At 39.1% G+C, this 27,945-nt stretch overlaps 2 protein-coding genes across 2 annotated transcripts in view; both read left to right on the forward strand.

Annotated features, from left to right (window-relative positions):
* LOC134099153 (uncharacterized) overlaps positions 1 to 27,945 on the forward strand; it is a 53,623-nt gene that overhangs the window by 17,097 nt on the left and 8,581 nt on the right. Inside the window, exon 4 of the mRNA XM_062551945.1 lies at positions 26,851 to 27,734. Within this exon, the coding sequence (XP_062407929.1) occupies positions 26,851 to 27,734 (884 nt within the window). The remainder of the gene's footprint in view (positions 1 to 26,850; positions 27,735 to 27,945) is intronic.
* Positions 7,060 to 17,677, forward strand: LOC134100119 (barrier-to-autointegration factor-like). Its single transcript, XM_062553186.1, has 2 exons — positions 7,060 to 7,101; positions 17,296 to 17,677. The coding sequence occupies exon 2, from the start codon at positions 17,376 to 17,378 to the stop codon at positions 17,646 to 17,648; it is 273 nt and encodes a 90-aa protein (XP_062409170.1). The 5' UTR covers positions 7,060 to 7,101; positions 17,296 to 17,375; the 3' UTR covers positions 17,649 to 17,677.

Genomic DNA, 27,945 nt, shown 5'->3' on the forward strand with positions numbered 1-27,945 from the left:
CGGCACAAACCAGCACAAACGTAGCACAAACGATTGAGACCATTTTGGGGAAATGTGGACATGTATGGGGGGCTGAGTGACGTCACTGGCCAGAAAATGTAAAGTTGAATTACTTAAAAACCCTTAACGGCACAAACTATAATTTTTACGGCACAAACCGGCACAAACGTAGCACAAACGAATAACAGTGTTTTTAATCATTTTTGAATAACATGGGGGGCCAGCTTCACGCAGGTTAATAGGCTAACTGAATGAAACTGAACAAAACACCATGCCTATCTCTAGGTATGGTGAAGGGTGTGTGATGATGTGGGTCAATTTTAGTTAATTTTAGAAAGACAAATAAAAGCCTGGAGTGTACACCAAACACAGAGAAACTCGAATATGATCTAAATATTTGTTGAATAAGTATCCATTTGGCTATTCAAATGCTTGTTAAAATGCTTGCAATCTAGGTAGACTATACTAACAGGAAATGATCAGGTAAACATCAAGAATATGGCATTCAGCATATTATCATAATCTCTCCTGGACCCTTAAAACATGACACATGATCAGTGGTGGAGAATAATTAAGTACATTTATTCAGGCACTGTGGTATTTAACGTCACTAGTTAAATACACTTACTTTTACAATATGTTTTTTTATTTTATGTGATTTTGTTATTCCTCTCACTACATTTTATGGGGTGTTCAGGTTCATTTTAAGTGACAGGCTTAGCAAATAGTTTCTTTTAGTAAGTAGAGAGGACATTTTACATGATAGATGATTAATATGACAAGCTTTCATATTCAACATATTGTATCAATGTTGTTTTACAAAAAGCACAGTCACATTTCAGCAAATATAGATTTCCCCCTTTAAACTCTTCTGTAGTTACATTTAAACAGTCCATGTTGTATAAAAAACACCAGTAGTGGTATGATAGCCAGTCAAATTGTGTTAAGTCTAATACAATGGTAGACTGTAAAGATAACTAACTGTTGTGAATATTCAAATGAATCACAAGACCTGATAATCAGCATTCTGTCATGGTATTTCTAAGGAAACGATCCTGGCCCCTGAAATGAAACTAAAGCACACCATAGGACACACCTTCATCCTGCCCTATACACCCAGCTGATCAGCACATTTTCAATGTAAATGTCAGCAAGGTGATAAAGATCGTCTATAAGGTCAAAATCAGAAAGCCCCAATGTGGGAAAATATCATCATGCCACAGACAAAAGTTGGCAATAAAGTATAGTGTTGAGACAAAGAGGAACTCAGATGGGCATTGAGCTCAATGAGAATGAAACCATATACAATATTTGCGCAAACAAGGATTTTGGTCTTGTGAATTAGTGAACACAGCACACAGTGAAAACACGGTGTGCTGTGTGTTTGATACAACGGTGCTCAAGGAGCAGTGAGGGTGTCTTGCTTAACCCTCACTTCAGCCATGGATGTGGGTATGGAAGAGCAGTGCTCAACCACTCCCCCCACCAACATTTTCCCTACTGGTCGGGGATTGAACCGGCACATCAAGTTTGTCACTGACAGGAACTATACTGTTTAGTTCTGCACTGGATTTGAATTAGGAACCTCAGGCACAGATACACTATATTGCCAAAAGTATTATTGGGTCACCTGCCTTGACTCGCATAAGTGACATCCTATTCTTAATCCATAATATGACGTTGGTCCACTCATTGCAGCTATAACAGATTCATCACAACACAGACTTGACTTGACACAGACACAATTGAATGCCATTATTAAAATATGCTATCCTAATCTTCAACACATTTTCAGTGGTTTTCATATTTTGCTTCTCAAGTGCCACCCCCAAAAAATAATCCTGACTTCGCCCCTGTGCATCTCAATACCTCACCACAGGGGTGCCCCGGTTAATAGTAGCTTATTACTGTAAATAACTTTAGGGCCCACACTGGTGGCAGCACATAGACAAGTTTAGTATTGTATATTGTAGAGTTTATTTGTTTGAAATGTATGACACAAATGTAAAAGGAGTCTATTTCAGCATGGATATCCTGCTTAAGCTTAACCATATCCATGCTTGTTGGCCTATAGGTCCTATAAGTGATTAGATCACATAACGTCTTACTGTACGTTCACACCGCCGCCGATTTGAGCTTCCAAAGATACAGGGAGTCATTCATTTTCTATTGAAGCCGGCTTCTCTCAGCCGTAAGAAGCAGGAAATCCGTTGGCGTAGCGTTTGGGCGTCTTGAGTGACTTGAGCGTCAAGCAGAAAGTTGAAATTGAGTCAACTTTATGATAATGAGCTATGACGCAGATCAGCGGCAAACGACTAGCAACAAACTGAAGCGTCCAGAGCTTCTTGGAAGCTCAAGTCGGCGGTGGTGTGCACTCTAAAAAATGCTGGGTTGTTTTTAATCCAGCCGCTGAGTAAAATGGGATCCAACACAGCAGAATGGGATAAGCATTTTAACCCAGCAGGTTGGGTGGAAATTGTAACCCAAATGTTAGGTTAATTTGACTAAATTAGAAGTTCAATTTACAGTTGGGTTTATACTTGAACACAATACTTTGGTTATATTGACAGCAGAGCTGGGTTAATTTTACCCAATTTATGAGTTATTAATATTTTCCTCCTTATCTTTATAATTATTTATCAATTGCTAATCATTATCAATCATTTCCAATACTTATAATGCTTTATGTCAGTTATTAGCTGTTAGCTAATTAGCTGGTTTCATTCAAACTCTTAGTATGTTAAAGGAACACGCCACCCCCAGGTGAAATTGGGTCACTCCCCGCAGTCCCTAGAGTTGGATGAGTGAGCCAAAGCGTTTTGTAGCCGACCCAGCCACTGTCCTAATCTAGAAACGCCCCGTTAGCCTTATCTTAGCATAGTCGCTGTATTCCAAAGTGTCCGGTTAGCATGTCGTTGCAAAAGTGAATCAAATAACTCAAGATTTTTTATAAGTATTTCTCGTAACCTGTACATTCACATCGAGTGCAAATACCAATGCAAATTCACACGAAGGTATTTACTAGACCAATTTAGATGTGGAACTATTTTCGGGCATTGCACCGTCAAAGCACAGCTGCCAGGCGCAAAGACACCACCAGCATCTGAAAACCCTCAACTTCTGTCAATACACTAACGTGACTACAAAGTTTTCCGCTACTAGGCAGTGACAGGTGGGCTTTTTCTAAGACACCACGCAGCACCGCAGCTTCAATACACCATAACTATAACCATGTAGTTGCAGTAAGAGAAGAAGTTGCAGTAAGGTTGTTAGTTACATTAAAATTAGTTTAACATCTATTGAGGAAAATGATTATTTGCTGCGCTGCGATAACTGCTTTGAAGGGCTGCGATAACAAGCAGAGGACTACACGAACATAATGTTTCACAGAATTCCAAAACCATTGGAACAAAGAAATCTTTGGCTTGCTGCCCTCGGCATTCCTGCAAAAACACCAGTGGATAAAATCAATCGATATTGTGTTTGCAATGAGCATAATTTTCTAACCGGAGGACTACGAATAGAAAATGCAGTAGCCTATGCTACGAGAAAGATGCTGTTACATCTGAATGATACAGCCGTCCCATACATTTTCAGTACAGAGGCAGAACAGTGTTCATCATCCGTGCCTGTAAGTAGCCTATAATTTCTATCCTTCTGTAGCGCCGAGGCTATCGCCCCCCTGTTAGACTGCTCTGTTTGTTTCCCCTGTGTCTCCTGTGTGTGTGTGTGTGTGTGTCTGTGTCTGTGTCTCCCTCTCCTTCCTGTGTCATAGAATGTGTCAATCAGTTCTGATGATTGGGGGGAATAATTAGGGGATCAGATAGGCTAGTTATTGATAGGGGAGGGATTAGAATAAGGGTTCTAGACGTTTACTAAGTTTTATCAGAGTTGAAGTGAATTACGTGCGAGTGAGTTGTGTAGAGTGATTGACGAGCGATTGGCGTGATTTAGCAGTGAGTTTGTTGTTTTTGAGTGGACACCTCCTGCTGCCCTCAATGTGTTAGTCTGTACAATTTATTAGCAAGAATAAATTACCGGAGTTTGAAACGACATCCCCTGTCTCCTAACCTCTCCTCGGCGCTACACTTCCTTAGGTTATACACAAAGCCATCGATAGATATCGATGGCTTTGATTATACGTTGCTAACGTATTGACGGAAGTTGAGGGTTTGCAGATGCTGGTGGTGTCTTTGCACCTGGCAGCTGTGCTTTGACGGTGCAATGCCCGAAAATAGTTCCACATCTAAATTGGTCTAGTAAATACCTTCGTGTGAATTTGCATTGGTATTTGCACTCGATGTGAATGTACAGGTTACGAGAAATACTTATAAAAAATCTTGAGTTATTTGATTCACTTTTGCAACGACATGCTAACCGGACACTTTGGAATACAGCGACTATGCTAAGATAAGGCTAACGGGGCGTTTCTAGATTAGGACAGTGGCTGGGTTGGCTACAAAACGCTTTGGCTCACTCATCCAACTCTAGGGACTGCGGGGAGTGACCCAATTTCACCTGGGGGTGGCGTGTTCCTTTAAAGGGATATTCCGCCATTTTTGGAAATACGCTCATTTTCCACCTCCCCTCGAGCAAAACAATCGATATTTACCTTGTTCCCGTTCATCCAGCCATTCTGTGAGTCTGGCGATACAACTTTTAGCTTCAGCCTAGCATAGATCATTGAATCGGATTAGACCATTAGCTTCTCGCCTGCTAGCTTCATGTTTAAAAGTGACTAAGATTTCTGGGAATTTTCCCATTTAAAACGTGTCTCCTCTCAAGTTGGAAAGTGCAATAAGACCAACTGAAAATGAAACCTGGCGTTTTTCTAGGCTGATTTGACATGGAACTACACTCTCATCTGGCGTAATAATCAAGGCAACTTGCAAACTACTGGCACTACTACTGCTTGTTGTCTATGGGGACTATTTTCAGATGCTGCGTACGATATCACTGCGCCTATGGTACGTTTGCAAGTTGCCTTGATTATTACGCCAGATGAGAGTGTAGTTCCATGTCAAATCAGCCTAGAAAAACGGCAGGTTTCATTTTCAGTTGGTCTTATTGCACTTTCTAACTTGAGAGGAGACATGTTTTAAATGGGAAAATTACCAGAAATCTTAGTCACTTTTAAACATGAAGCTAGCAGGCGAGAAGCTAATGGTCTAATCCGATTCAATGATCTATGCTAGGCTGAAGCTAAAAGTTGTATCGCCAGACTCACAGAATGGCTGGATGAACGGGAACAAGGTAAATATCGATTGTTTTGCTCGAGGGGAGGTGGAAAATGAGCGTATTTCCAAAAATGGCGGAATATCCCTTTAAGGGTATAGTGTTGACATGGGGTTATTTGAATTCCAAAGGCCAGGGGGATTTTATCAGAGTGCATAATGTCCTGGATCCATTGAATAACTGGCCTTTAAAAATAAAAAATAAAAATCCTCAATGGGAATTTAACATGGGCGTTCCAAAACTTATGACCCCCTGTATTTTAAGGAAAACATTTATTTATTTACAATACATTATTCATTCACAAAGAAAATGAATGTCCTTAAAGGTTGAATAGTTCCTCATTGTCTCATTTAAGGCATTAAGATACATTTCCAAAAGATGATTTTATATTTAACTTTAAGCATGTGTTCTAATACTTTTGGAGGGCACTGTATAGCCGCCATCTTTGTTGGAAGCTAAGCTAACGTGCTAGGCTCCCGGTCTGTGGAGAAAGCTGATAAGTAACTACGTTTTAATATTGAATACTAATTCATTGAATGCTGATATTGAAACTGATATGGCAAATGGGGATTCTGAAGATCCATCAAGGCCTGCAGCAAGCCTGGCTGTCGATTAGCCCTTAAGAGTGTACCGTCACACCGGTGTGTTTGGAATGTTGAAAAATTAACATTCTAAAGAATACCTGGGTTCATTGAATTCTACATAGAATTTTAGAACGTTGAATTGTTGCGGAATAGAATCTTGTGTTAGAATGTTCAAAACCCACCCTTTTAAAGGTTAGGATCACTGGCTGTCGATTAGGAGGCTTTGCCCGGGCTGGCTCAAGCTAGGATGGACTAGCTCTCACAAGGTCAGTTAGCCTTATGTTATTCACAAGTTATTGCACAAATAGTATTAGCGATACTAATACTTGGTATTCTAGCATATGCTGTCAATTTGCGGGACATTTGACATGGAAATATGTCAAATTAACGTTGTTGTTTTTTTCCGCAAATTCCTTTTGAAGAACAGCAACATTGATATATGGCCACAACATTGAGTGCAACATAAAACAATGATCGTTTTAATTTTAGAATCGTTATTAATGCCAAAATGTTACATTAATGAGTCCTTCTGTGTACTTGTAGCTTCTTCCTGGTGGGTGCTTGGTAAGGCAGTGAAAGGCAGGGAATTCTGAGAGTTGTTGGCTTTTATCCACATGACCCAAAAGTACATGTTCTGCTTTTTTCTCCCATCTCAGGGGAAAATGAGGGAATGATGCGTGAGCATTCAAAAATATCACTGGGTTTCTAACAATATAAAGCTTAATGCAAATGAGTGAAATGCTCCTTAGTAGGATACACAGAGCATTTAATTCTTAAAATGAAGTCATTTTTCATTCACCTATTATTCATATATTATAATCACCTAAGTTCACTGATATCTCTCCCCTGCACACAGTCCATGTTGTATAAAAACAGGGTGGACCATCAACGTAAGAAACTCACAAGAACCTTATTATCAGCATTTCATCATAGTCTCTCTAAGCAAATGATCCTGGAACTTAAAGTAGAAGTGTAACGCCACTCACACTGAATTATCACAAGAGGAAAATAGATCAGCACACCAGATAGCTCCCACACACATTTATTTTTTGTATTGGAGCTTGTGGCTCTTCCACAGACTTACATAAGCTATCTGGTGTGTGGATCTCGTTTCCTCTAATGATCCTGGACCCTGAAATGGAACTAAAGCACACCATAGGACACACCTTTGTCCTGCCCCTGTGCACGAGCCGATTTTGTATATAAGCACGTTTGAACAGTTCGATAACCACCCAGATCTGTTTCATTCATCCACAAAGTAGACTTTGACGCAGCATAAGAGGTAAGCATTCATTCACCTTGCATGTTATAGGACCAGCTGCACTGTATTTATTAACATGTATGTATAGAGTATTAATGCTGTACAAGTGAGTCATCGCACAAATGAAAACAATGAGGGCTGAAAGGAAAGATCCAATGTTGTACATCCATGTAAACGTTGAACAAATGTTTTGAGGCAACTACTAATAGAATAATCTATAAAAATTGTATAAATATAAATACAAGTTAATGGTTATATTCTTAAGGCCATAAGGTGTAAGATAATGAGGCCTTGTCTGTAAGGACCATCTTTAGCTCACAGCAATACTTTTTGAGCCAAAGACTAATAGCACATAATGCAGGTCAGAGCAGAAGTCAGTTTACAGTATACCAACTAACAGTTAAGTAAGGGATAATGTATAGAACGCCGGTCATTATTGGGAAATAGGTCCTGACAGGGCGGGGTCTTGTTCCGTCCTGAAGGGACCTATGTCCCGATAATGACCGACGTTCTATACATTATCCCGCTTATTACACAGCTGCTTGCCAAAACAAGAAAAGAAACTTAAGACAGTGTGTCTTCAGCAATGACTTGGCTACCGTTTTGTGGTCCCGCTAACAAAATAAATAGGTTTTTTTTATTATTATTATTTTAACCTTTATTTAACCAGGAAAAGTCCCGTTGAGATTAAGAACCTTTTCCAAGGGAGTCCTGGCCAAGAGGCAGCAGAAAGTTACAGATTACAACCTTAAAATTACAATCATCATGTAAAACAGTTACAAATTAAGAATGCCCTCTCAAATGCACTCAATCTGGATTTAAAATCATTCAATGGAATCAGTTCTGCTAGTTTCCAGTCCTTTTGCAACTTGTTACATGTGGAGGGGGCAGAGAAGACAAAGGCCCTTTTCCCCAGTTCCGTGCGGACAGACGGAATAGAAAGCAGCAGGTGATTATTAGAGCGCAGACCATAAGAATTAAGACTTCTCAGTGTGATTAAGCTACTTATATAGGATGCCAATAGTCCAAGTATGGCCTTGTAAATAAAAGTATACCAGTGAGTTAGCCTCCTGGTGGACAAAGAAGGCCATCCAATTCGGGACATAGATAGAAGTTGATAGTTTCAGGTGTTACATAGCAACATCGTACTAGCTGAGTTTCACTTTCAATGAAATTCCAGTGCAATAAGCAAACGTGTTTGTTGCGGATTGATGTGACAGACTAGCTTAGAAATCTAGACGCCCCTAGCGGCAGCAAATCTAATTTGGCTGCCGGGGCAGTCTAGCAACGATCCATTAGAGCTAGGGAGCTGAGAAATGGAAGAATGACCGGACCAATCACAGTGTGTATAGAGCCGGTGGGCGGGCTTAACATAATGTGTAATAAGCTTTACAATCTACCAAAGTGTCTCCATTTCCACTAATATAAATGAAAGTTTAGGTGAGGTGAAGTAAAAAACAAACCATGTATTATAGACATATAAAAAATCCATATATCATATACACTGTAAAAAATAAATGTGATATGTCAGGATTTTACTGTGTTTTTTTACAGATTTTGTCTGGAATAAATAATTTTTGGAAATGCCATTTATTTTACAAAAATAGACTGTGATTTCACATGTCAAAATTAAAATAGCAAGAAATCACTGTAACTGTGAAAAACACTATATTCATGTTCTTTTACAAAAAAACCCATCAGAAATGCATATATTTCTAATTGAAAAACGTTAACAAATCTTTCGTAATTTCATATGGTTTGAAACATTGAAACTATGTTGAAGCCTGATGTTGAAGTGATATTGAAAGTGTCCCCTCTGTTTTACGTTGAATCAACATTGGATTTTCAACTATACTGATCTTGTGAAGTGCTGTCCGAATCTCAAATACCTATCTGAGCCCATAGACCTCTGAAGTTCGCCTACAAATAGGATCCAATGCTGCCAAATTTGCCCATATAAGGAGTTCCTGGTGTTAATTGAAGCTAACTGCCTATGGCAAGTTGCATTGTAAGTTAGCTCTGGGATAGCAAAGTGTGCCATCTTCACCTTTCGAAGATCACAGTATGCACTTGAAGGCAGAGGACACAACTTTGTAGTGCAAAACGTCTGCACTCGTCCTTGTTCGAGTTTAACATTTGCGATAATTCAAAATCCCCATGTTATTTGAGAAAAAAATCTCAAGATGCCGGATCTCCTTATTTGGGCAAAGATGGTGGCTTTTTTTGTAGGCGAACTTCAGAGGTCTATGAGGTCTCACACACTTAGCACCTGAGATCAATTAAGTTTGAGTCTTTAGTCCTTAGTCCTTAGGGCTCACATTGGTTGAATCCCAGTACAGCAGTTAGGGATTATGGGTAGTGTTAGGGCGCTTTCACACCACTAATTCGGTTATTTGGTCTGCTTCAGGCAGTGAAATTGTTATTATGTAGCATATAGACTCCAGTGAGGTCCGCTTTCACACCAGAAAACGAACCAAAATTGGCCTGATAGATTTTTCCTCAATGTTTATCTTCCGGTAGAAATCGGCGCCAATTTTGACTCACTATTTTGACCTACAGTCTATGGTTTGGACCCCAGTTCGCGTTCTCACCAGAGGGACCGCACCAGAGGTCGACTTTTGGTGCGGAGTCAAGCGGACCGAGACCTCCTCTTTTTGGAGGTCTCGGTCCGCTTGTTTTGGTGCGCACCCGAGTGCGATTAATGCTTTCACACCAACGAAAACGAACCAAACTAAGAGGTTTTGGTACGAATGGACCGTTTGGTGCGCACCAAACGATGTTGGTGTGAAAGCACCCTTAGTTTCTTGTTTGTAATGTTTAATTTTTCCTCATTACTCTTTATTGTGGCTTTTTGGGATGTGTACTGTATGTCATAGAACAATAGGCCGCGAGCTAGATAGGCCTACCGTGCACCCCCCCCACCTCCCAACAAAACCATACTTTTTTGAAAGGTCTGGGTGTGTAGAATATGAATCTGAATGTTAACATTGAAAATTTTGGGATGCACTACCTGTTTTAGCCCTGAGAATAGGGAAACCCTAAAAACCGATTATAAGCGATTCTAACACATCAGATGGTCCTAGTCAATCAGAACAGCTTTTAAGTGACCTATTACACACTCAAACTTCACATATGAAGACTTAGGTCAAATGTCTACCATGCTGCTTATTGGTAGGTGTCTTAAATTAACACAGGTAAAGCCTTATTGATATAATGAGCCAATTTCATGTATAGGCCACAAAGTAGATATGACTACCATACACCGCCTACCCCCTTTTCTAACAAAATCATGCTTTTGTGAAAGGTTTGGATGTGTAAAATATGAATTTAAATGTTAACATTGAACATTTTGGGTTGCACTACCTGTTTTAGCCCTATGAATAGGGAAACTCTAAAAACCGATTATAAGTGATTCTAACACATCAAGATGGTCCTAGTCAATCAGAACAGCTTTTAAGTGACCTATTACACACTCAAACTTTACATATGAAGACTTAGGTCAAATATCTACCATGCTGATTATTGGTAGGTGTCTTAAATTAACATAGGAAAAGCCTTATATTGATATAATGAGCCCATTTCATGTATAGGCCACAAAGTAGATACACATATACACCCCCCAAACCCCCTTTCTAAGAAAACCATGCTTTTTAAAAAAGGTTTGGATGTGTAAAATATGAAACTGAATGTTAACATTGAACATTTTGGGTTGTACTACCTGTTTTAGCCCTGTGAATAGGGAAACCCTATAAAACGATTTCAAACGATTTTAACACAGAGATTATCACAGTCAATCAGAACAGCTTTTAGATGACCTATTACACACTCAAACTTCACATAATGAAGACTTAAGTCAAATATCTACCATGCTGCATATTGGTAGGTGTCTAAAATTAACATAGCTAAGGCCTTATATTGATATAGGGAGGTAATTGTATAGGCCACAACCTAGATACGCCTAACATACACCCCCAACCCCCTCTCCTAATAAAATTCTGCTTTTTAGAAAAGTTTCAGTCTGTAGAAGATGAATCTGAATGTTAACATTGAACATGTTGGGTTGCACTATTTGTTTTCACCCTCTGAATAGGGGAAAAAAATATTTTAAGCGATTTTAACAGAGGTTGTTCTAGTCAACCAGAACAGCTTTTAGATGATCCATTACACACTCAAATTTCACATAATTCCGCACTAATATGATGACTTAGGTGAAAGAACACCCTATACTGCTTCTTGGTAAGTGACTACATTTAACATAGTTAAGGCCTTGGGCCCTATTTTCATGATGCAAAACCTGGCAGAAAGTGTGTAATAATAACAACGCAAAGCTTATTCCTATCGTAGAGTTTTTCGCCATGCGCGTCTCTTTTATTGAGCAATGTGCCAAGGGGTGTGGGAATTAATGACTTAAGAACGGGTCTGGCACATTATCTAAGAATCATTATCTTACATCAACTAAAACGCATTGCACTACTGACCAAGGGAAACCTGGTCAGAAATCAGTGGCGAGTTGTTATTATTTTAAGAGTGCATTATCAACAATGATACGGGCGCTGATTGTTAAGTTGCGCTGCTTGCTCTTAAAGGGAATGACCGATGACACTTGCATTAGTTTAAAGGATTTTTTGCCTGAAAAACACACCCAATACTGATTAAGAAACATAGGAATGGCTTGTTGTGCCATTAGTTATCCATTTGATAATGAAAACACTCCCAATGTGGACAGGACAGCCTACTAAATTTAAATAAACTTTAAATAAGTGACCATGAAGTGTCGTAATACAGCCCCTTATGTTGATTTCATGAGCCCATTTCATACCCAGCATGCACATACACACACTATGACTATACAAGAACTATGTACATACAGCATGGAAAAGAACCATACAGCATGCACACACAAAAATGTGCAATACAGCATGCATGCATACAGACACACAATAACTACACTGAACAAAATGATAAACACACCACTTTCACAACATTTCTCTCAAATATTGTTCACAACTCTGTGTTAGTGAGCACTTCTTCTTTGCCAATATAATCCATTCACCTCACAGGTGTGGCATATCAAGATGTTGATTAGACAACATGATTATTGCACAGGTGTGCCTAAGCCTGGCTACAATGAAAGGCCACTATAAAATATGCAGTTTCACAGTATTGTCTTCACATACAGTGATTTTGCCTTTTGACACCGATGTTCTAGGCATGTCAATAATTCCTCCGCATAGAGTTGATCAGGTTGTTGATTGTGGCCTGTGGAATGTTGGTCCACTCCTCTTCAACTCCTCTTGCAAAGTTGCTGGATATTGGCAGGACCTGGAGCATGCTGTTGTATATGCCGACCCAGAGCATCCCAAACATGCTCAATGGGGGTGACATGATTGGTGAGTATGCTGGCCATGCAAGAACTGGGATGTTTTCAGCTTCCAGGAATTGTGTACAGATCCTTGCAACATGGGGCTGTGCATCATCATTCATGCTGCAACATGAGGTGATGGTGGTGGATGAGATGCTATGGATGGATGCCATCAATAAAATGTACCTATGTTCGTTGTCCATAACACACGTCTGCCCATCCCATAAAGCCATATTATGCTGTCTGCCATCAGTCCTGTACAGTGAAAACCGGGATTCATCTGTGAAGAGAACACATCTCCAAAGTGCCAGACGCCTTCGAATGTGAGCATTTGCCCACTCCAGTCAGTTACGATGACAAACTGCAGTCAGGTTGAGACCCCAATAAGGATGACGAGCATGCAGATGAGCTTCCCTGACACGGCTTGACACTTTGTGCAGAACCGATTGTTGCAGCAGCTGTTTGGGTGGTGGGTCTCAGATGATCTTGGAGGTGAAGATGCTAGATGTAGAGGTCCTGGGCTGGTGTGGTTACACATGGTCTACTGTTGTTGTGAGGGTGGTTGGATACAGTACTACCAAATTCTCTGAAATGCCTTTGGAGACGGCTTATGGTAGAGAAATGAGCATTCCTGCAGTCAGAGGGAGCAGCCAACTGTATAGGCTCCCTTGAAGCTTGCAACATCTGTGGTATTGTGCTGTGTGATGGAACTACACATTTTAGAGTGGTCTTTTATTGTGAGCCTGCCAACCTAAGGCACACCTGACATCTTACAGTAATAGGCCACACCTATGAGGTGGATGGATTATATTGGCAAAGGAGAAGTGCTCACTAGCACAGATTTATGAACAATATTTGAGTGATATAGGCCTTTTGTGTATAAAGTCTTAGCTCTTTGAGTTCAGCTCATTATAAATGGGGGCATAAAACAAAACTGTTACTTTTATAAGTTTGTTCGGTGTAGTTACAGTGTCTGTTTACATGCTGTAGTTCAGTGTGTGTGTGTGTGTGTGTGTGTGTGTGTGTGTGTGTGAGAATGCTATATACAGTAGTTCTCTTGTATTAAGTTATTGTGCATTTGTGCCTACCATACACCCCCAACCCCAAAGCAGAGGGATTGGGGGTGTATGGTAGGCGTATCTACAGTAGATTGTGGCCTATGAAATTAGCTCCCTATATCAATATAAGGCCTTAGCTATGTTAATTTTAGACACCTACCAATATGCAGCATGGTAGATATTTGACCCAAGTCTTCATATGTGAACTTTGAGTCTGTAACAGGTCATCTAAAAGCTGTTCTGATTGACTAGGACCATCTTGATGTGTTAGAATCGCTTATAATCGGTTTTTAGGGTTTCCCTTTTCATAGGGCTAAAACATGTAGTGCAACCCAAAATGTTCAATATTAACATTCATATTCATATTTTACACATCCAAACCTTTCACAAAAGCATGATTTTGTTAGAAAAGGGGGTATGGGGTGTATGGTAGTCGTATCTACTTTGTGGCCTATACATGAAATGGGCTCATTATATCAATATAAGGCTTTGCCAATGCTAATTTAAGACACCTACCAATAAGCAGCATGGTAGACATTTGACCTAAGTCTTCATATGTGAAGTTTGAGTGTGTAATAGGTCACTTAAAAGCTGTTCTGATTGACTAGGACCATCTTGATGTGTTAGAATCGCTTATAATCGTTTTTTAGGGTTTCCCTATTCATAGGGCTAAAACAGGTAGTGCAACCCAAAATGTTCAATGTAAACATTCATATTCATATTTTACACATCCAAACCTTTCACAAAAGCATGATTTTGTTAGAAAAAGGGGTAGGGGGTGTATGGTAGTCGTATCTACTTTGTTGCCTATACATGAAATGGGCTCATTATATCAATATAAGGCTTTGCCTATATTAATTTAAGACACCTATCATTAAGCAGCATGATAGATATTTGATCGAAGTCTTCATATGTGAAGTTTGAGTGTGTAATAGGTCACTTAAAAGCTGTTCTGATTGACTAGGACCATCTTGATGTGTTAGAATCGCTTATAATCGGGTTTTAGGGTTTCCCTATTCATAGGGCTAAAACAGGTAGTGCAACCCAAAATGTTCAATGTTAACATTCATATTCATATTTTACACATCCAAACCTTTCACAAAAGCATGATTTTGTTAGAAAAGGGGGTAGGGGGTGTATGGTAGTCGTATCTACTTTGTGGCCTATACATGAAATTGGCTCATTATATCAATATAAGGCTTTGCCTATGTTAATTTAAGACACCTACCAATAATCAGCATGGTAGACATTTGACCTAAGTCTTCATATGTGAAGTTTGAGTGTGTAATAGGTCACTTAAAAGATGTTCTGATTGACTAGGACCATCTTGATGTGTTAGAATCGCTTATAATCGGTTTTTAGGGTTTCCCTATTCTCAGGGCTAAAACAGGTAGTGCATCCCAAAATTTTCAATGTTAACATTCAGATTCATATTCTACACACCCAGACCTTTCAAAAAAGTATGGTTTTGTTGGGAGGTGGGGGGGGTGCACGGTAGGCCTATCTAGCTCGCGGCCTACAACTGATTGAACATTCCACAGAAAATGACTGTGTAAGGGATTTGTCAAGATTACCGTTATAGAGAAGACCATGATTAAAATACATGGACATTTTGGAGAGTATGTTCCTTCTTGGGTGCAATGCGAAATTGAATACTTTTTCAATAGCATTCCTCTACCCCCTTGGCAGTGTCACAAAGTTGGGCATTCAATGCTTACTTGCATTATGTGTCTGCAGAGGCGCTGCTTGAGAAACCCGGGCCCCACAATAATGTTGGTATTATTGTGGAAGGGTTTCTAACATATGGTGTTATTGGGGAGAGACCTCTAAATATGTATTTGATGGGATTTTAAAATTAACAGTAAATTATTGCAATAGTAATCCCAATATCATGTTTTTCCACCTTTTTGCGACATGTTTTAAAAGATGAATCACATTATTTTGTGTGTCATATACTGTTATATCACATCAAATATAAATTATAATACAACCAATATCCATGAAAACCAACTAATAACAGCACATTTTTGTAAATGTAAGCATTATTATCCGTAATACAACATTTATTAACTATATTTGTAGGTAATTTCATTGTTTTAAAATGTGAAAATGTTTCTAATTAAACATTAAAAACATGAAAATGAGGCAAAATATTTTCAAAATTACAACTACAAACTGTATTTTAATTATGGAAAATAACCGTATTTTTACGAGAAAGTAATTTTCTGTTACTTCACAGTATTTTTTTGGTACAGCACAGAATTTTTTTGGCGCCCCAGCTGCCGGAATTTTACTGTTTTTTTAAGAGTTTTTTTTTTACAGTGTAGGCTCCCCCCCCCCCCCCCCCCCCCCCCACACACACACACACACACACACACACACACACACACACACACACACACACACACACACACACAAAACAGCACCTAATCTTTTGGTCTGTATTTCAACATTTTGAGTTATCTATCAAAACTGATCAAATTCACTGATTGGCATATGCAGTGATTTTACCTGAATGTTGCTGAATGACTAAATGGTTTGGTCTTTCTAAACTACTGGCACGTGACAGTACACATGCTATCAGATTGATGAGACTAAATAACTTCACATAATAGATTTAAAAAAGTGGACTGAGGTGTCATTATTTATGGCGACTAGATCACTAATATTTCCTATCACAGAGAAAATAGGCCTTTTGTTCCACATACATTCATGTAGCTATTTATTATCTGAACTGATAATAATCTGATCTCTGAACTTGCGTAAGCAACCTTCAGGTCGGGTTAGGTTAGGCATTGGTAATTCATCCCTGGACCCCGATTGTTGAATAAAACAAAGTCTTATATGTGTATGCGGGTTGGAGTTCAGGTAGGGGGCCCTAGCTTGTCTTAGACATAGGCAAGGATGTCTTAAAGGAAAAAAGGTTGGAGACACTGATTTAACTGTTCAGCCACTCCAACTGTCAGTTATCTATGCGTCCAGTCAACTATATTAAACCACCTCCTACTTAGCAGCCAACATAGCAACTACCACAACTAACCTAGCAACAGCCTGGCAAACCTTGTCAAATACCTTAGCAACAGCCTAGCAACCACTTCCACAGTAACAACCTAACAACTGATATACTGTAGCAACCGATGAGATTAACCTAGCAACTACCATAGCAACCACCACAACTAACCCAGCAACAGCCTAGCAACCACCTCAAGTACCCTAGCAACAACCTAGCAATCACTTCAACAATGACAACCTAGTAACGAACATAGCAACTGACATGATTACCCTATTAATCAGCCTAGCAACCTCTTGAGTTACTATAGCAACCACCACAATTAACCTAGCAACACCCTAGCAACCATCAAAATTACCCTAGCAACCAACACTTAATGTCAACCTAGCAAGCCACCATACCAACCAACATGATTACCCTAGCAACCAACATAGCAACCACTTTATTTTGTCACCATATGTTCCGGGAACCAACATGCACCGGTAATTCCTTGGAAATGCATTTCTAGTTATTATTCCACTTATCACTTTTTCTGTGCGCAATTCAGCTTGAATCGTTGAACTTAGAAACTTCTTTCAAACTACAAACTTTATAACGTAGGTCTTCTAATGGACCAGGTTGGTATGACTTATGAACTTTGTAACTTTTTTACTTTCTAAACTATGAATTAAAATCTATTACAATTTCCCCATAGACTTTGGATTGGCACCATGACATCACAATGGGCTAACTATGCCTTGCACCTGTATCAATTGCCAGCTGCTTACTATTACAATTTCCCATAGGTAGACAATCCTGAGTGGCGAGACAGCAGACTTCACACTCTATCAATAAGAGGCTCTTGATGAAAGTCACCTGAACCAAGATGTCGTCAACATCCCAAAAGCATAAAGAGTTTGTGGCAGAGCCCATGGGCGAAAAGTCAGTAAATGCTCTAGCAGGCATCGGAGAGATTCTCGGCAAGCGTCTGAATGAGAAGACTGTTGATAAGGCATACCAAGTACTTGGCAAGTTCCTGTTCTTGAAGAAGGATGAAGAACGCTTCCATGATTGGTTGAAAGACACATGTGGTGCCAATTCCAAACAGCAAGGTGACTGCTACGGCTGCCTTCGAGAGTGGTGCGACTCCTTCCTGTAGACGACCAGCTCTGCTGTTTCCTTTTTCTTTCTTTTTTGTTTTAATACATATGTGACCCTGCACAGCAAAATCAGTCGCAGTCGTTATTTTGAGAAAATCCACAATAAAACAACTTCCGGGTTAAAATGTTGAATTTCACGTTTTCACATAATTCGACAGTATACAGTCTACAGTTTCATATTGTGAACTCATCTCACAGAAAAACATACGTTTTGACTGTTCAACCCGGTGAAGATTCAACACATTAACTGTCATTCCCGTTGTCTACGCCGCTTAAAAAGTTCATTTCTCCTCTTCTGGCATATCGTGATGGGAGAACCATGTCAACTTTGGATGCGGTTATCTTAGCGATAGTTTATGTAATACCTTCGATATACACATTGTTGGAAAGCTTAGTTTATGGCCGTTAATTTGAGCACAATAACTTAATTTTGTAGATTTTACCACATATATAGATATAATTGACACTTTGTACCTCTAAAGTGCACAGGCCTAATAGCTGCTAACAGCTTGTGAGTGATGCCTGTTTGGTAGTGAGAGCATTGAACCCCAACCCCCATAGAGCAACAAGTAAGCTCAGTTAGTTTACTGCTCAACTAGGCCAACTCTCCGTGTCTCCCCGGGTATAAGGCACATCCCATCCAACTTTCTGTCCATTCATCTTTTTCAAACCATTCACTCATCTACCCATTAAAGCCTGGTATACTATGCAACATTTTTCAGTAAATCAATTCGTTCCATACTGTTATATATGATTAAATGAGTCATTACCAGTCGAACAGTGTTTTTTTTGGCCGCTCTAGTGGTCTGTAGCGGTAGAACCACACTTGCAACTTCAGGAGACACCGGGCACGCACCCATGCTCTACTCCAGGAAGTGTCATGTAAAGTCTCATGAAAAGGCACGGCAGACTGACCGATTGACTCCCCTACGCTAAAGCTGTAGGGGAAGCTCTGCAGAGAAATATGCAAGCATAAAACAAGCGAAAATGAAAAGTGAAAGCGAAACCGGCGATGAAATCGTCAATCCTGCATAGTGTACCTTTAAACCCATCAGCATCCATTAAACAATCTGCCTATCAACATCCATTCGATTTTCTGTTTATCAACATCTACATTCAACTTTTGAACTATCTAATCTGTCTCAGGCTTTAAGAATACAATCTGGCTCTTTTAAGACTACAGATCCTGTTCAACTTCCTCTGTCTACAACTGTCTCAAAATGAATGTTCTCATTACCTTAATTCACTATTAAATAATTATTTAAACCACTCAACTATTTAACTACTCAGCCATTCTAACTGTCAGTTGTCATCAATTACTGTATGACTGCCACCAACTGTTTCCTCTGCCTACTGTTTCAAAATTAAAGTAATAGCCATATATTACTAATTTATCAATTAAGCTTAACCAGCTTTGTTTCACTCTTTCACATTTCTTTGAGAATTCATCATTTTCACGAAGGATCTTTACGTGTAGAATAAAGAAGGCTGACAAGCCAGTAACACATGTTTTGTTTCACTCTTTTCAATCCCATCAATCCCGTTGCATAGCCACACTCGCATCCGGACGTGGTGGTAATAATTCTGGTTTGCAGAATTCATTGCTGTAATAAACTCCTTTAAGTCATGACTGAGTATATGGTGTTTGTTGTTATTATAGTTGATTTTAGACTCTTATGTTACAGAAATGTAAAATAGGACCTACATGATGACATGTTCAGGAAATATCTCAGATGGTTCACTGTACTTTAGGTCAAAGGTAAGTATTCATGACACTGCAGGGAACTATATTGGTGTGTAGTAGTTCTTTGTGACAGCTTGATGACAAGCCAAAACTGCACCACTTGAGGTCAGGAAAAGTACTCATGACCAATTTATAATGGTGTCATGACAGCCTATTGTTCAGGCTCATCAATTCATAAACCCAGAAGATAAGTCAGGCCAAACACAGTTATATGTCAAGTTGTCGTGACAATATCATGCCAAACACCTTGCATTTCTTTCTTGGCTTATGTGAAGTTGTCAAGACAATAGTGTAAACAGGTTACATTTTCTCAGCTAAGTATTTTAGTTAAGAGGACATAGAATGGATGAATTGAGTATTGCACTGTATTCTCTGATGTCAAAATAGTATATATTCAACTTTGATTTAAAAAAAAAAAAAAACTCAATTGCAATTTTACAAGACTTATTAAAACCATATATTTAGGCTGGCTATTGAAATGGTCTGTTTGACTAAATGGCGCCCTCTTTGGCAACCCCAATTGAACTTCAATGGCTTTGCGATGTCTGACATCACAAGCAGGCTCTTTTCTAATTTGCCCATTTTTTAGTGTCTATTTCTAAGTTCAAGATTTTCATATAAAGGAGGGCACAACCATGCCTCATGTTCATGATAGCTCTTTGTTTCTGCACAACCTCTCATAATTCATGAAAACCAAGAAAAAAATAATTTCCATTCTATGTCACCATTAACTATTAACAAATGTTAATACAACATTAGTTAATATTGCTTCCTGTTTCTGAAAACATTAGCATACATATTTTATGCAAACAGCTAATATTTAATTAATGATGAAAAAACGATTAACTTATGGCAAATAGATATTTTAGTAACAATTTACAAATATCAAAGGGTTAGGTAATGACTAGTTTGCTATTTATTATGGCACCTTATTATAAAGTGTTAAGCTTACCCATTTATTTTAATCATCATCACCACCCAAAGCCTTTGATCAAGCCAATCCCCAAAACCTTTCGTCAATCATGTGCATGCACAACCTTTTGGGACTCCACATGATGGCGGCGATCAATCTTTGTTGACAAGGTCTTCTCTTGAGCTATTTCCTTTAATGTAATGCCAGCGCCTCATGAGACAAGATATGACTGGAGAGAGGGCCCATGTGAGGCGACGACGAAAGGAGGAGCTCAAGAAATGTATTTAAGCAAAAGAGTTTGTATTTTGAGTTTTTGTCTTTGCCACTGATTGGTTTGGATTGTCTCCACTTTGTTGTGTAGTTATAGTGACTTTTGACACTACACACTTACTGACTGTAGCTGTACAGTAGTAAGGCCATGCCACAATTTCTGAGCTGCTGCTTATCCCACAAATGCATGTTCCTTACAAATGGGGCATAATTTGAAAGGGAACTAAACAGGCTTTCCAATGGATTAAGATGTATTACCCAAAAACATTGTTACCATAGAGAAACAATCTACCCCCCTTGGCCCAGAGGTAGAACAGTGTGAACCTCGCTTGAGGCAGAGGTAGTCAAACAAATGTTTATGTGCTTAGTTATGTCTCACAGTTGCCATCTTCAATATTTTCTGTGTGAAAATTAGGTTTTGGTAGTAAGTTCAGAAAGTTGCTGTGAGTGAATGGGGTAATAGCTTACTGTTGCATTTTCTCACCAATGACGGAAGAAAACTTATTTTTTCGTTTAGAAACAGTTGGCAGTGGATTGCCAAAACAAAGTGAGATTACATTGTATGTTGACATTTGACCTATTGCTGAGATAGCACTCCAATCATTTTCTTACCTTCTATATAGGTGGTGATGCAGTCCTCTAGCATATTAATATGTCATTACAGTGCATGAAAATGCACTGTACTGTTCTTCCTAGGCTTCTTCTTCTTATTATTACAGTGCATGAAAATGCACTGTACTGTTCTTCCTAGGCTTCTTCAACTTCAACTTTTTATTATTCTTCTTCTAACGCACGCAATTCAGCTTGAACCGTTTAACGTAGAAACTTCATTCAAACTGTGTTACGTAGGTCTTGCTTATGCCATGTGTGCTTTGTATTTTTCAACTTTGTAACTTTTATACTTTTTAAACTATTAGTTAAAAACTATTACAATTCCCCCCATAGACTTAACATTGCTCATTATGACATCACGGCAGCAATTAGAATCTTACGCCAGGTGGCCGGCCACCTGGGCACCAACTGTCAGTTTCTCTCAGGTTTTAAGCATACAATCTCTCTGAAGACTACACATATCCTGTTAAACTGTTTCCTCTGTCCACAACTGTTTCAAAATAAAAGTCCTCACTGCAATAATACACTATTAAATCATTTAACCATTGAAACTACTCAACTATTGAACTGTTCAACCATTCCAACTGTCAGTTATCATCCACTATGCCTCCAGTCAACTACATGAAACCTCCATGTACCTAGCAACCAACATAGCAACCATTAAAATTAAGTGTTTATGACCATTTCCATAGCAACCAACATGATTATACTGCAGTAACTTCTTGTTTCCTGATAGTGGCCACCATGGATACCCTAACAACAAATGTTTCAAAATAAAAGTCCTCACTAGCAAGTTAGCTAGTTAGCATGGTTAGCATAGTTAGCATTGTTAGCATAGTTAGCATTTTTAACATAACTGCAAAAAATCATCAACTAAGTTAGCTAATCAACCTGGTTAGCATTGTTAGCAAATCTAGCATTGTTAGCATAGTTAGCATTTTTAGCATTACTGCTAGAAATCATCGGTTAAGTTAGCGATTCAACCTGGTTAGCATTGTTAGTAAAGTTAGCATTGCTAGCATAATTAGCATTTTTAGCGTAACTGCTAGAAATCATTAGCTAAGTTAGCTAATCAACATTTTAACATGAATAAAAATCATTAGTTAAGTTAGAACTGGAATGTTTCATCTTTAAACTGTCTACCTTCACACTATCAACTCTCTGTAAACTATGCAACCACCATGTTTATCCTAGCTACACCTTAGTAACCATATCTACATTATCTATCTATTTTTGCATTTTCATGCACTGGTAATTCCTTGGAATTGCATTTCTAGTTCTTCTTCTAACGCATTTAATGCAGCTTCAACCGTTTAACGTAGAAACTTCATTCAAACTTTGTAACGTAGGTCTTGCTTAGGACACCCGTGCTATTTATTTTTCAACTTTGTAACTTTTATACTTTTTAAACTATAAATTAAAAACTATTAAAATTTCCCCATAGACTTAACATTGTGATTATGACATCATAATAGGGCAATTAGAATCTTCTGCCAGGTGGCCAGGCCAGCTGCAGCAGCTCTCTCTCTCTCTCAGGCTTTAAGCATACATTCTCTGTGAAGACTACATATACCTGTTAAACTGTTTCCTCTGTCCACAACTGTTTCAAAATAAAAGTCCTCACTGCAATAATACACTATTAAATCATTTAACCATTGAAACTACTAATCTATTTAACTGTTCAACCATTCCCACTGTCAGTTATCATCAACTATGCCTCCAGTCAACTACATGAGACCTCCATGTACCTAGCAACCAACATAGCAACCATTAAAATTAAGCGTTTATGACCGTTTCCATAGCAACCAACATGATTTTACTACAGTAACTTCTTTATTCCTGATAGTGGCAGCCATGGATACCCTATTAACAAATGTTTCAAAATAAAAGTCCTCAGTAGCAAGTTAGCTAGTTAGCATGGTTAGCATAGTTAGCATTGTTAGCATAGTTAACATTTTTAGCATAACTGCTAAAAATGATTAGCTAAGTTAGCTAATCAACCTGGTTAGCATTGTTAGCATAGTTAGCATTGTTAGCATAGTTAGCATTTTGAACATTTCTGTTAGAAATCATTAGTTAAGTTAGCTGATCAATCTGGTTAGCATTGTTAACATAGTTAGCATTGTTAGCATTTTTACCATAACTGTTAGAAATCATTAGCTAAGTAAACCAATCAACCTGGTTATCATTGTTAGCATAGTTAACATTTTAACATACCTTTTAGAAATCATTAGTTAAGTTACAACTGGAATGTTTAAGCTTTAAACTGTCTACCTTCACACATCAACTCTCTGTAAACTATACAATCACCATCTTTACCCTAGTTACACCCTAGTAGCCATATCTACATCATCTATCTATACATTTTTTCATTTTCATGCACTGGTAATTCCTTGGAATTGCATTTCTAGTTTTATACTGATATCATGATCAAGACAAGACAAGACTAAGGAGACAGGAAGTGAAGACCATTTAAGGCGGGGGTGTCAAACTCAAATGGGGCCACTGCTGCCAACGTCATCTGATTGGAGGGCCACATCAGTGTTGAAGAATACAAAAAAAACCCTGATATTTCTGAAAATGTAGTATTGCAATATTGTATAACACAAAACTGCAAACAAAAAGTGCAAGTCTTTCAATCTCTTTTAGGCACATGTGACACCTTACAGTAGCTCACATCAAATAATGATAATAATAATAGTGATAATAATATTGAAACAAACATAAAACAGGTATGTGTGTGTTGTTTCTCACCAAAGAACATGTTCCCCTCATAACTTATTTAAGCCTAGCAAGGAGCTGATAAATGAAATACCAGAATGCATAACTTTTACACAACATATAACACTCAAAAAAGTATACATTTGCATCCACATCTTAACTGTTATTTAACTGTTATTCAACTGTAAACAATGGATTTTAACTTAATGTATTGCCCAGAACAAACTCATCATCGATGAGCTCATTTGAGTTTTATTTCTTGCCAGATACTTGGGACGGACGAGGAGCAAGGCACATGGCAGACAGTAACACAGCGCACCTGGGGAAACACAGAACAATTCACAAAATGGCCACCAGGGTGGCACACAGGCAGACCATGCAGGGCTCTGTCAACCAGCCCCAGCCTCCTGACACAGATAGAATCTGAATATTACCATTACGTTGATGAATATATATTTAGCCAATTAAAATGTTTGTTAAAATGCTTGCGTTCTGGTGTGTGGATATTATGGTAGAATCTTGTCTAGACAAGAATCTGACAATCAGAATGTTATAATAATCTCTCCTGGACCCTGAAATAATGAATGATGTCTAGAACGCCGGGCCTTATCGGGAAATAGGTCCCGACAGGGTGAACCGGCCCCCGATGCACAGCGGAGGAAACTACAACATGACACAGGACCAGTGGTGGAGAATAGGTAAGCACATTCAAACACTGTAATGAGGGATTTCAATTTTACTTTCTGGTAATATTGACTTCATTTATTTGACAGACTAATGTTGGTCATTTTTTTAGTACCAAACTGATCTGGAAACTCGGTCAGGAGGCTGCAAAATCAGGAAACTGGCTTTATTCTTGTTACAGTGATACACCAAGGGAGAGACATAGCATGGTTTCACCAAGAGGCTTCACCAACATCTCTGCTGAAGCAAGGGAACATCCTTGATTTAAATCTTGCTTTAGGCCAAGGCGAGGTGTGGGGATGTGGCTCCTCAAAAATTACATTTAATGGAGAACTATGGCAATTTTTCACATGGATAGGTGAGTTCCCAGACCCTACATCTTGATGTGGGTCTAGCTGGTCAGGCTGAGTGTCTTCTTCAAATGGAGTTATTTTATATTGACCTATTTTACAGTCACTGATATCACTTCCCTGGACTACACACAGTCCATGTTGAATATTAAAACCATTTGGTGTGTGATAACCAGTTAAATGGTGTTCTAAGTCTAATACAACGGCTATAAAGATAACAAACTGTTGTATGTTCAAGGGAATATATTGTCAGCATGGTTATGATAGTCTTTCCAAGGAAACAATCCTGGAACCTGAAATGAAACTAAAGCACACTATGACATACCTTTAACCAGCCCTGGTACACCCAGCCAATTTTGCATATTTGACATCTGTCTCTTTGGTAAAAATATGTTTCATATATTTTATGTTTCGAAAGTAGACAAAGTACTGCAGGTAAGCATTCATTGGTAAAGGACAGGTTGCACTGTATTTATTAGCATGTACTGTATGTATGTACTGTATATGTACATATGTATGAGTATGTTGTGCAAAAATGAAAGCAATAAAGGTTGAAAGGAGAATTCTAATTATGCGCAGTGCAGTTGCATGAAAACCTGTGCCTCTATATTTTGTTTGAATCATTCCTATGATCTCTAGCATATGGGAAGAGACAGTCTAATCATCCAAACATGCAGTAGTATGAATATATAAAACACTAGGAACGTGTGTACTTCAAACCCTTTTATTACTATAATCATTTGTACTAAAGTAGGATTCACAGAACATTTCCTTGTAATGGAGTTGTTTTTCATTCACCTACAGTATATCTTACATTTACTGATATTTCTCCCTTGCACACAGTCCATGTTGTATAAAAAAAACACCATTTGCAGATAACAACATAGACGGTCTAAGTCTAACTGGTGGACCATAAACATAAGAAACTCACAAGAATCTTATTATCAGAATGTTATCATAGTCTCTAAGCAAATGATCCTGGAACCTAAAGTAGAAGTGTAAGGCCTCCCACACGGAAGTATCACAAGAGGAAAAGATATCAGCACACCAGAGAGCTCCCATTAATAATCTTTTTTCTATTATTATTTTATTGGAGCTTGTGGCTCTTCCGCAAACTTACATAAGCTATCTGGTGTGTGGATCTCATTTCCTCTAAGGATCCTGGAACCTGAAATGAAACTTAAGCACACCTTAGGACACACCTTTGTCCTGCTCCTGTACACCCAGCCGATTATATATACCGTAAGCACGTTTGAACTGTACGATAACAACCAAGATCTGTTTCATTCAACCACAAAGTAGACTTTTACACGGCAAAAGAGGTAAGCATTCATTCACCTTAGGGTTGCTAGAGGACAGGTTGCACTGTATTTATGAGCATGTACTGTATGTAGAGTATTAATGCTGGCGAGTGAGTCATCGCAAAAATTAAAACAATAAGGGTTGAAAGGAAAGATACAACAAATGATCAAGAGCCAGTTGAACATCCATGTAAAAGCTGAACAAATGTTTTGAGACAACTACTAATAGAATAATTGATAGAAATTAAATAAATATCAATAAGAGTTATGTCATTTGCGCAATGCACTTTCATAAAAACTCACACTTCTTAAGCAGCCGTGGCCTACTGGTTAAGGCTTCAAACTTGCAACCGGAGGGTTGCCGGTTCGATCCCCGACTAGTCCACGGCTGAAGTGCCCTTGAGCAAGGCACTCCCTGCTCCCCGCTTGCCGCTGTTGGGCAGGCAGTTCACTGCTCTGGGTTCACTGCTCTGGTGTGTGCTTTCACCTCACTGTGTATTCACTGCGTGATGTGTGTTCACTAATTCACGAATTGGGATAAATGCAGCGTCCTCACAGGATCAAAAATATATATATACTTATACTTAATTCCTAGGATGTGGGAAGAAGATGATTTTTCTGAGGACCACCTGCCAAGGCTGGAGAGCAGTGCTACACCAGCTGATGGAGGTGTCTACACCATGTACCATGGCACCTCAAGAGCGGCTGCAGCCGGCATTCTGAAGACAGGCTTCAGGCCGTCCAGTGGTGGTATGCTGGGGCCAGGGGTCTACGTTAGCCGGGATCTGCAGAAGGCCATCAAGTACCCTTTGGGACTGTCTGATCATGAGAGGGTTGTTTTGAAGGTGAGGGTTGAGGTCGGGAAAGTGATAGCAATCAACTACCAAGGCCACCCCATGCAGAAGACCTGGCGTACCCATGGATATGACACGGCGTGGTGCCCTCCAAACTGTGGCATGGTGAGGAGTGGTCAGGAGGAGGACTGTGTGTGGGATGCCAAACGTGTCAAAGTGCTTGGGATTTTGTCTTTAAAATCCCCCAAATTGTGGGCAGAAGAAGATTTCGATACATCAGCAGAGCCTAAACTGGAGAGCTACAAGCAACCAGGTGACGGCCGATACTACACCATGTACCACGGCACATCAAAAGAGAATGCAGACAGCATTCTGAAAACAGGCTTCAAGCCATCCAGTGATGGTATGCTGGGGCAGGGGGTCTACCTTAGCCGTGATCTGCGGAAGGCCAGCCGCTATCCTTTGAATAAGCCTGTGGGTGAATGCGCTGTCCTAAAGGTGACAGTAAATGTAGGCAAGGTGAAAAGGATCGACTGCCAAAACCATCCCATGCAGAAGACCTGGCATAAAGAGGGGTATGACACAGCCTGGTGTCCTCCAGATTGTGGTATGGTCCCCAGTGGTCTGGAAGAAGACTGTGTGTGGGATCCCAAGAAAATCAAAGTCCGTCGTGTTATTCAGCCTCAGCTGGATCTTTAAAGCTTGTGAAGCAGCGCCATCATGCTTCAATCACTGAAAAAATAACATTGAGAAGTTTGACATCATAACATTGCTGTAAATGTTTTGAAAAGCATGTTTCACACAAGTTATACATAAATTCTCATCCTGCATTACCTGTTTTTTTTGTTTGTTGTGTTTGTTTGTTTGTTACCACATTGCTCCATGTGATGTATATTAAAATACTATC

The sequence above is a fragment of the Sardina pilchardus genome, chromosome 13, assembly GCF_963854185.1.
Source record: "Sardina pilchardus chromosome 13, fSarPil1.1, whole genome shotgun sequence".
Taxonomy (NCBI): Eukaryota; Metazoa; Chordata; class Actinopteri; order Clupeiformes; family Clupeidae; genus Sardina; species Sardina pilchardus.

What these genes read in the sequence shown, in the direction of transcription:
- LOC134100119 (XM_062553186.1), top strand. Translation starts at nt 17,376, where the DNA reads ATGTCGTCAACATCCCAAAAGCATAAAGAGTTTGTGGCAGAGCCCATG.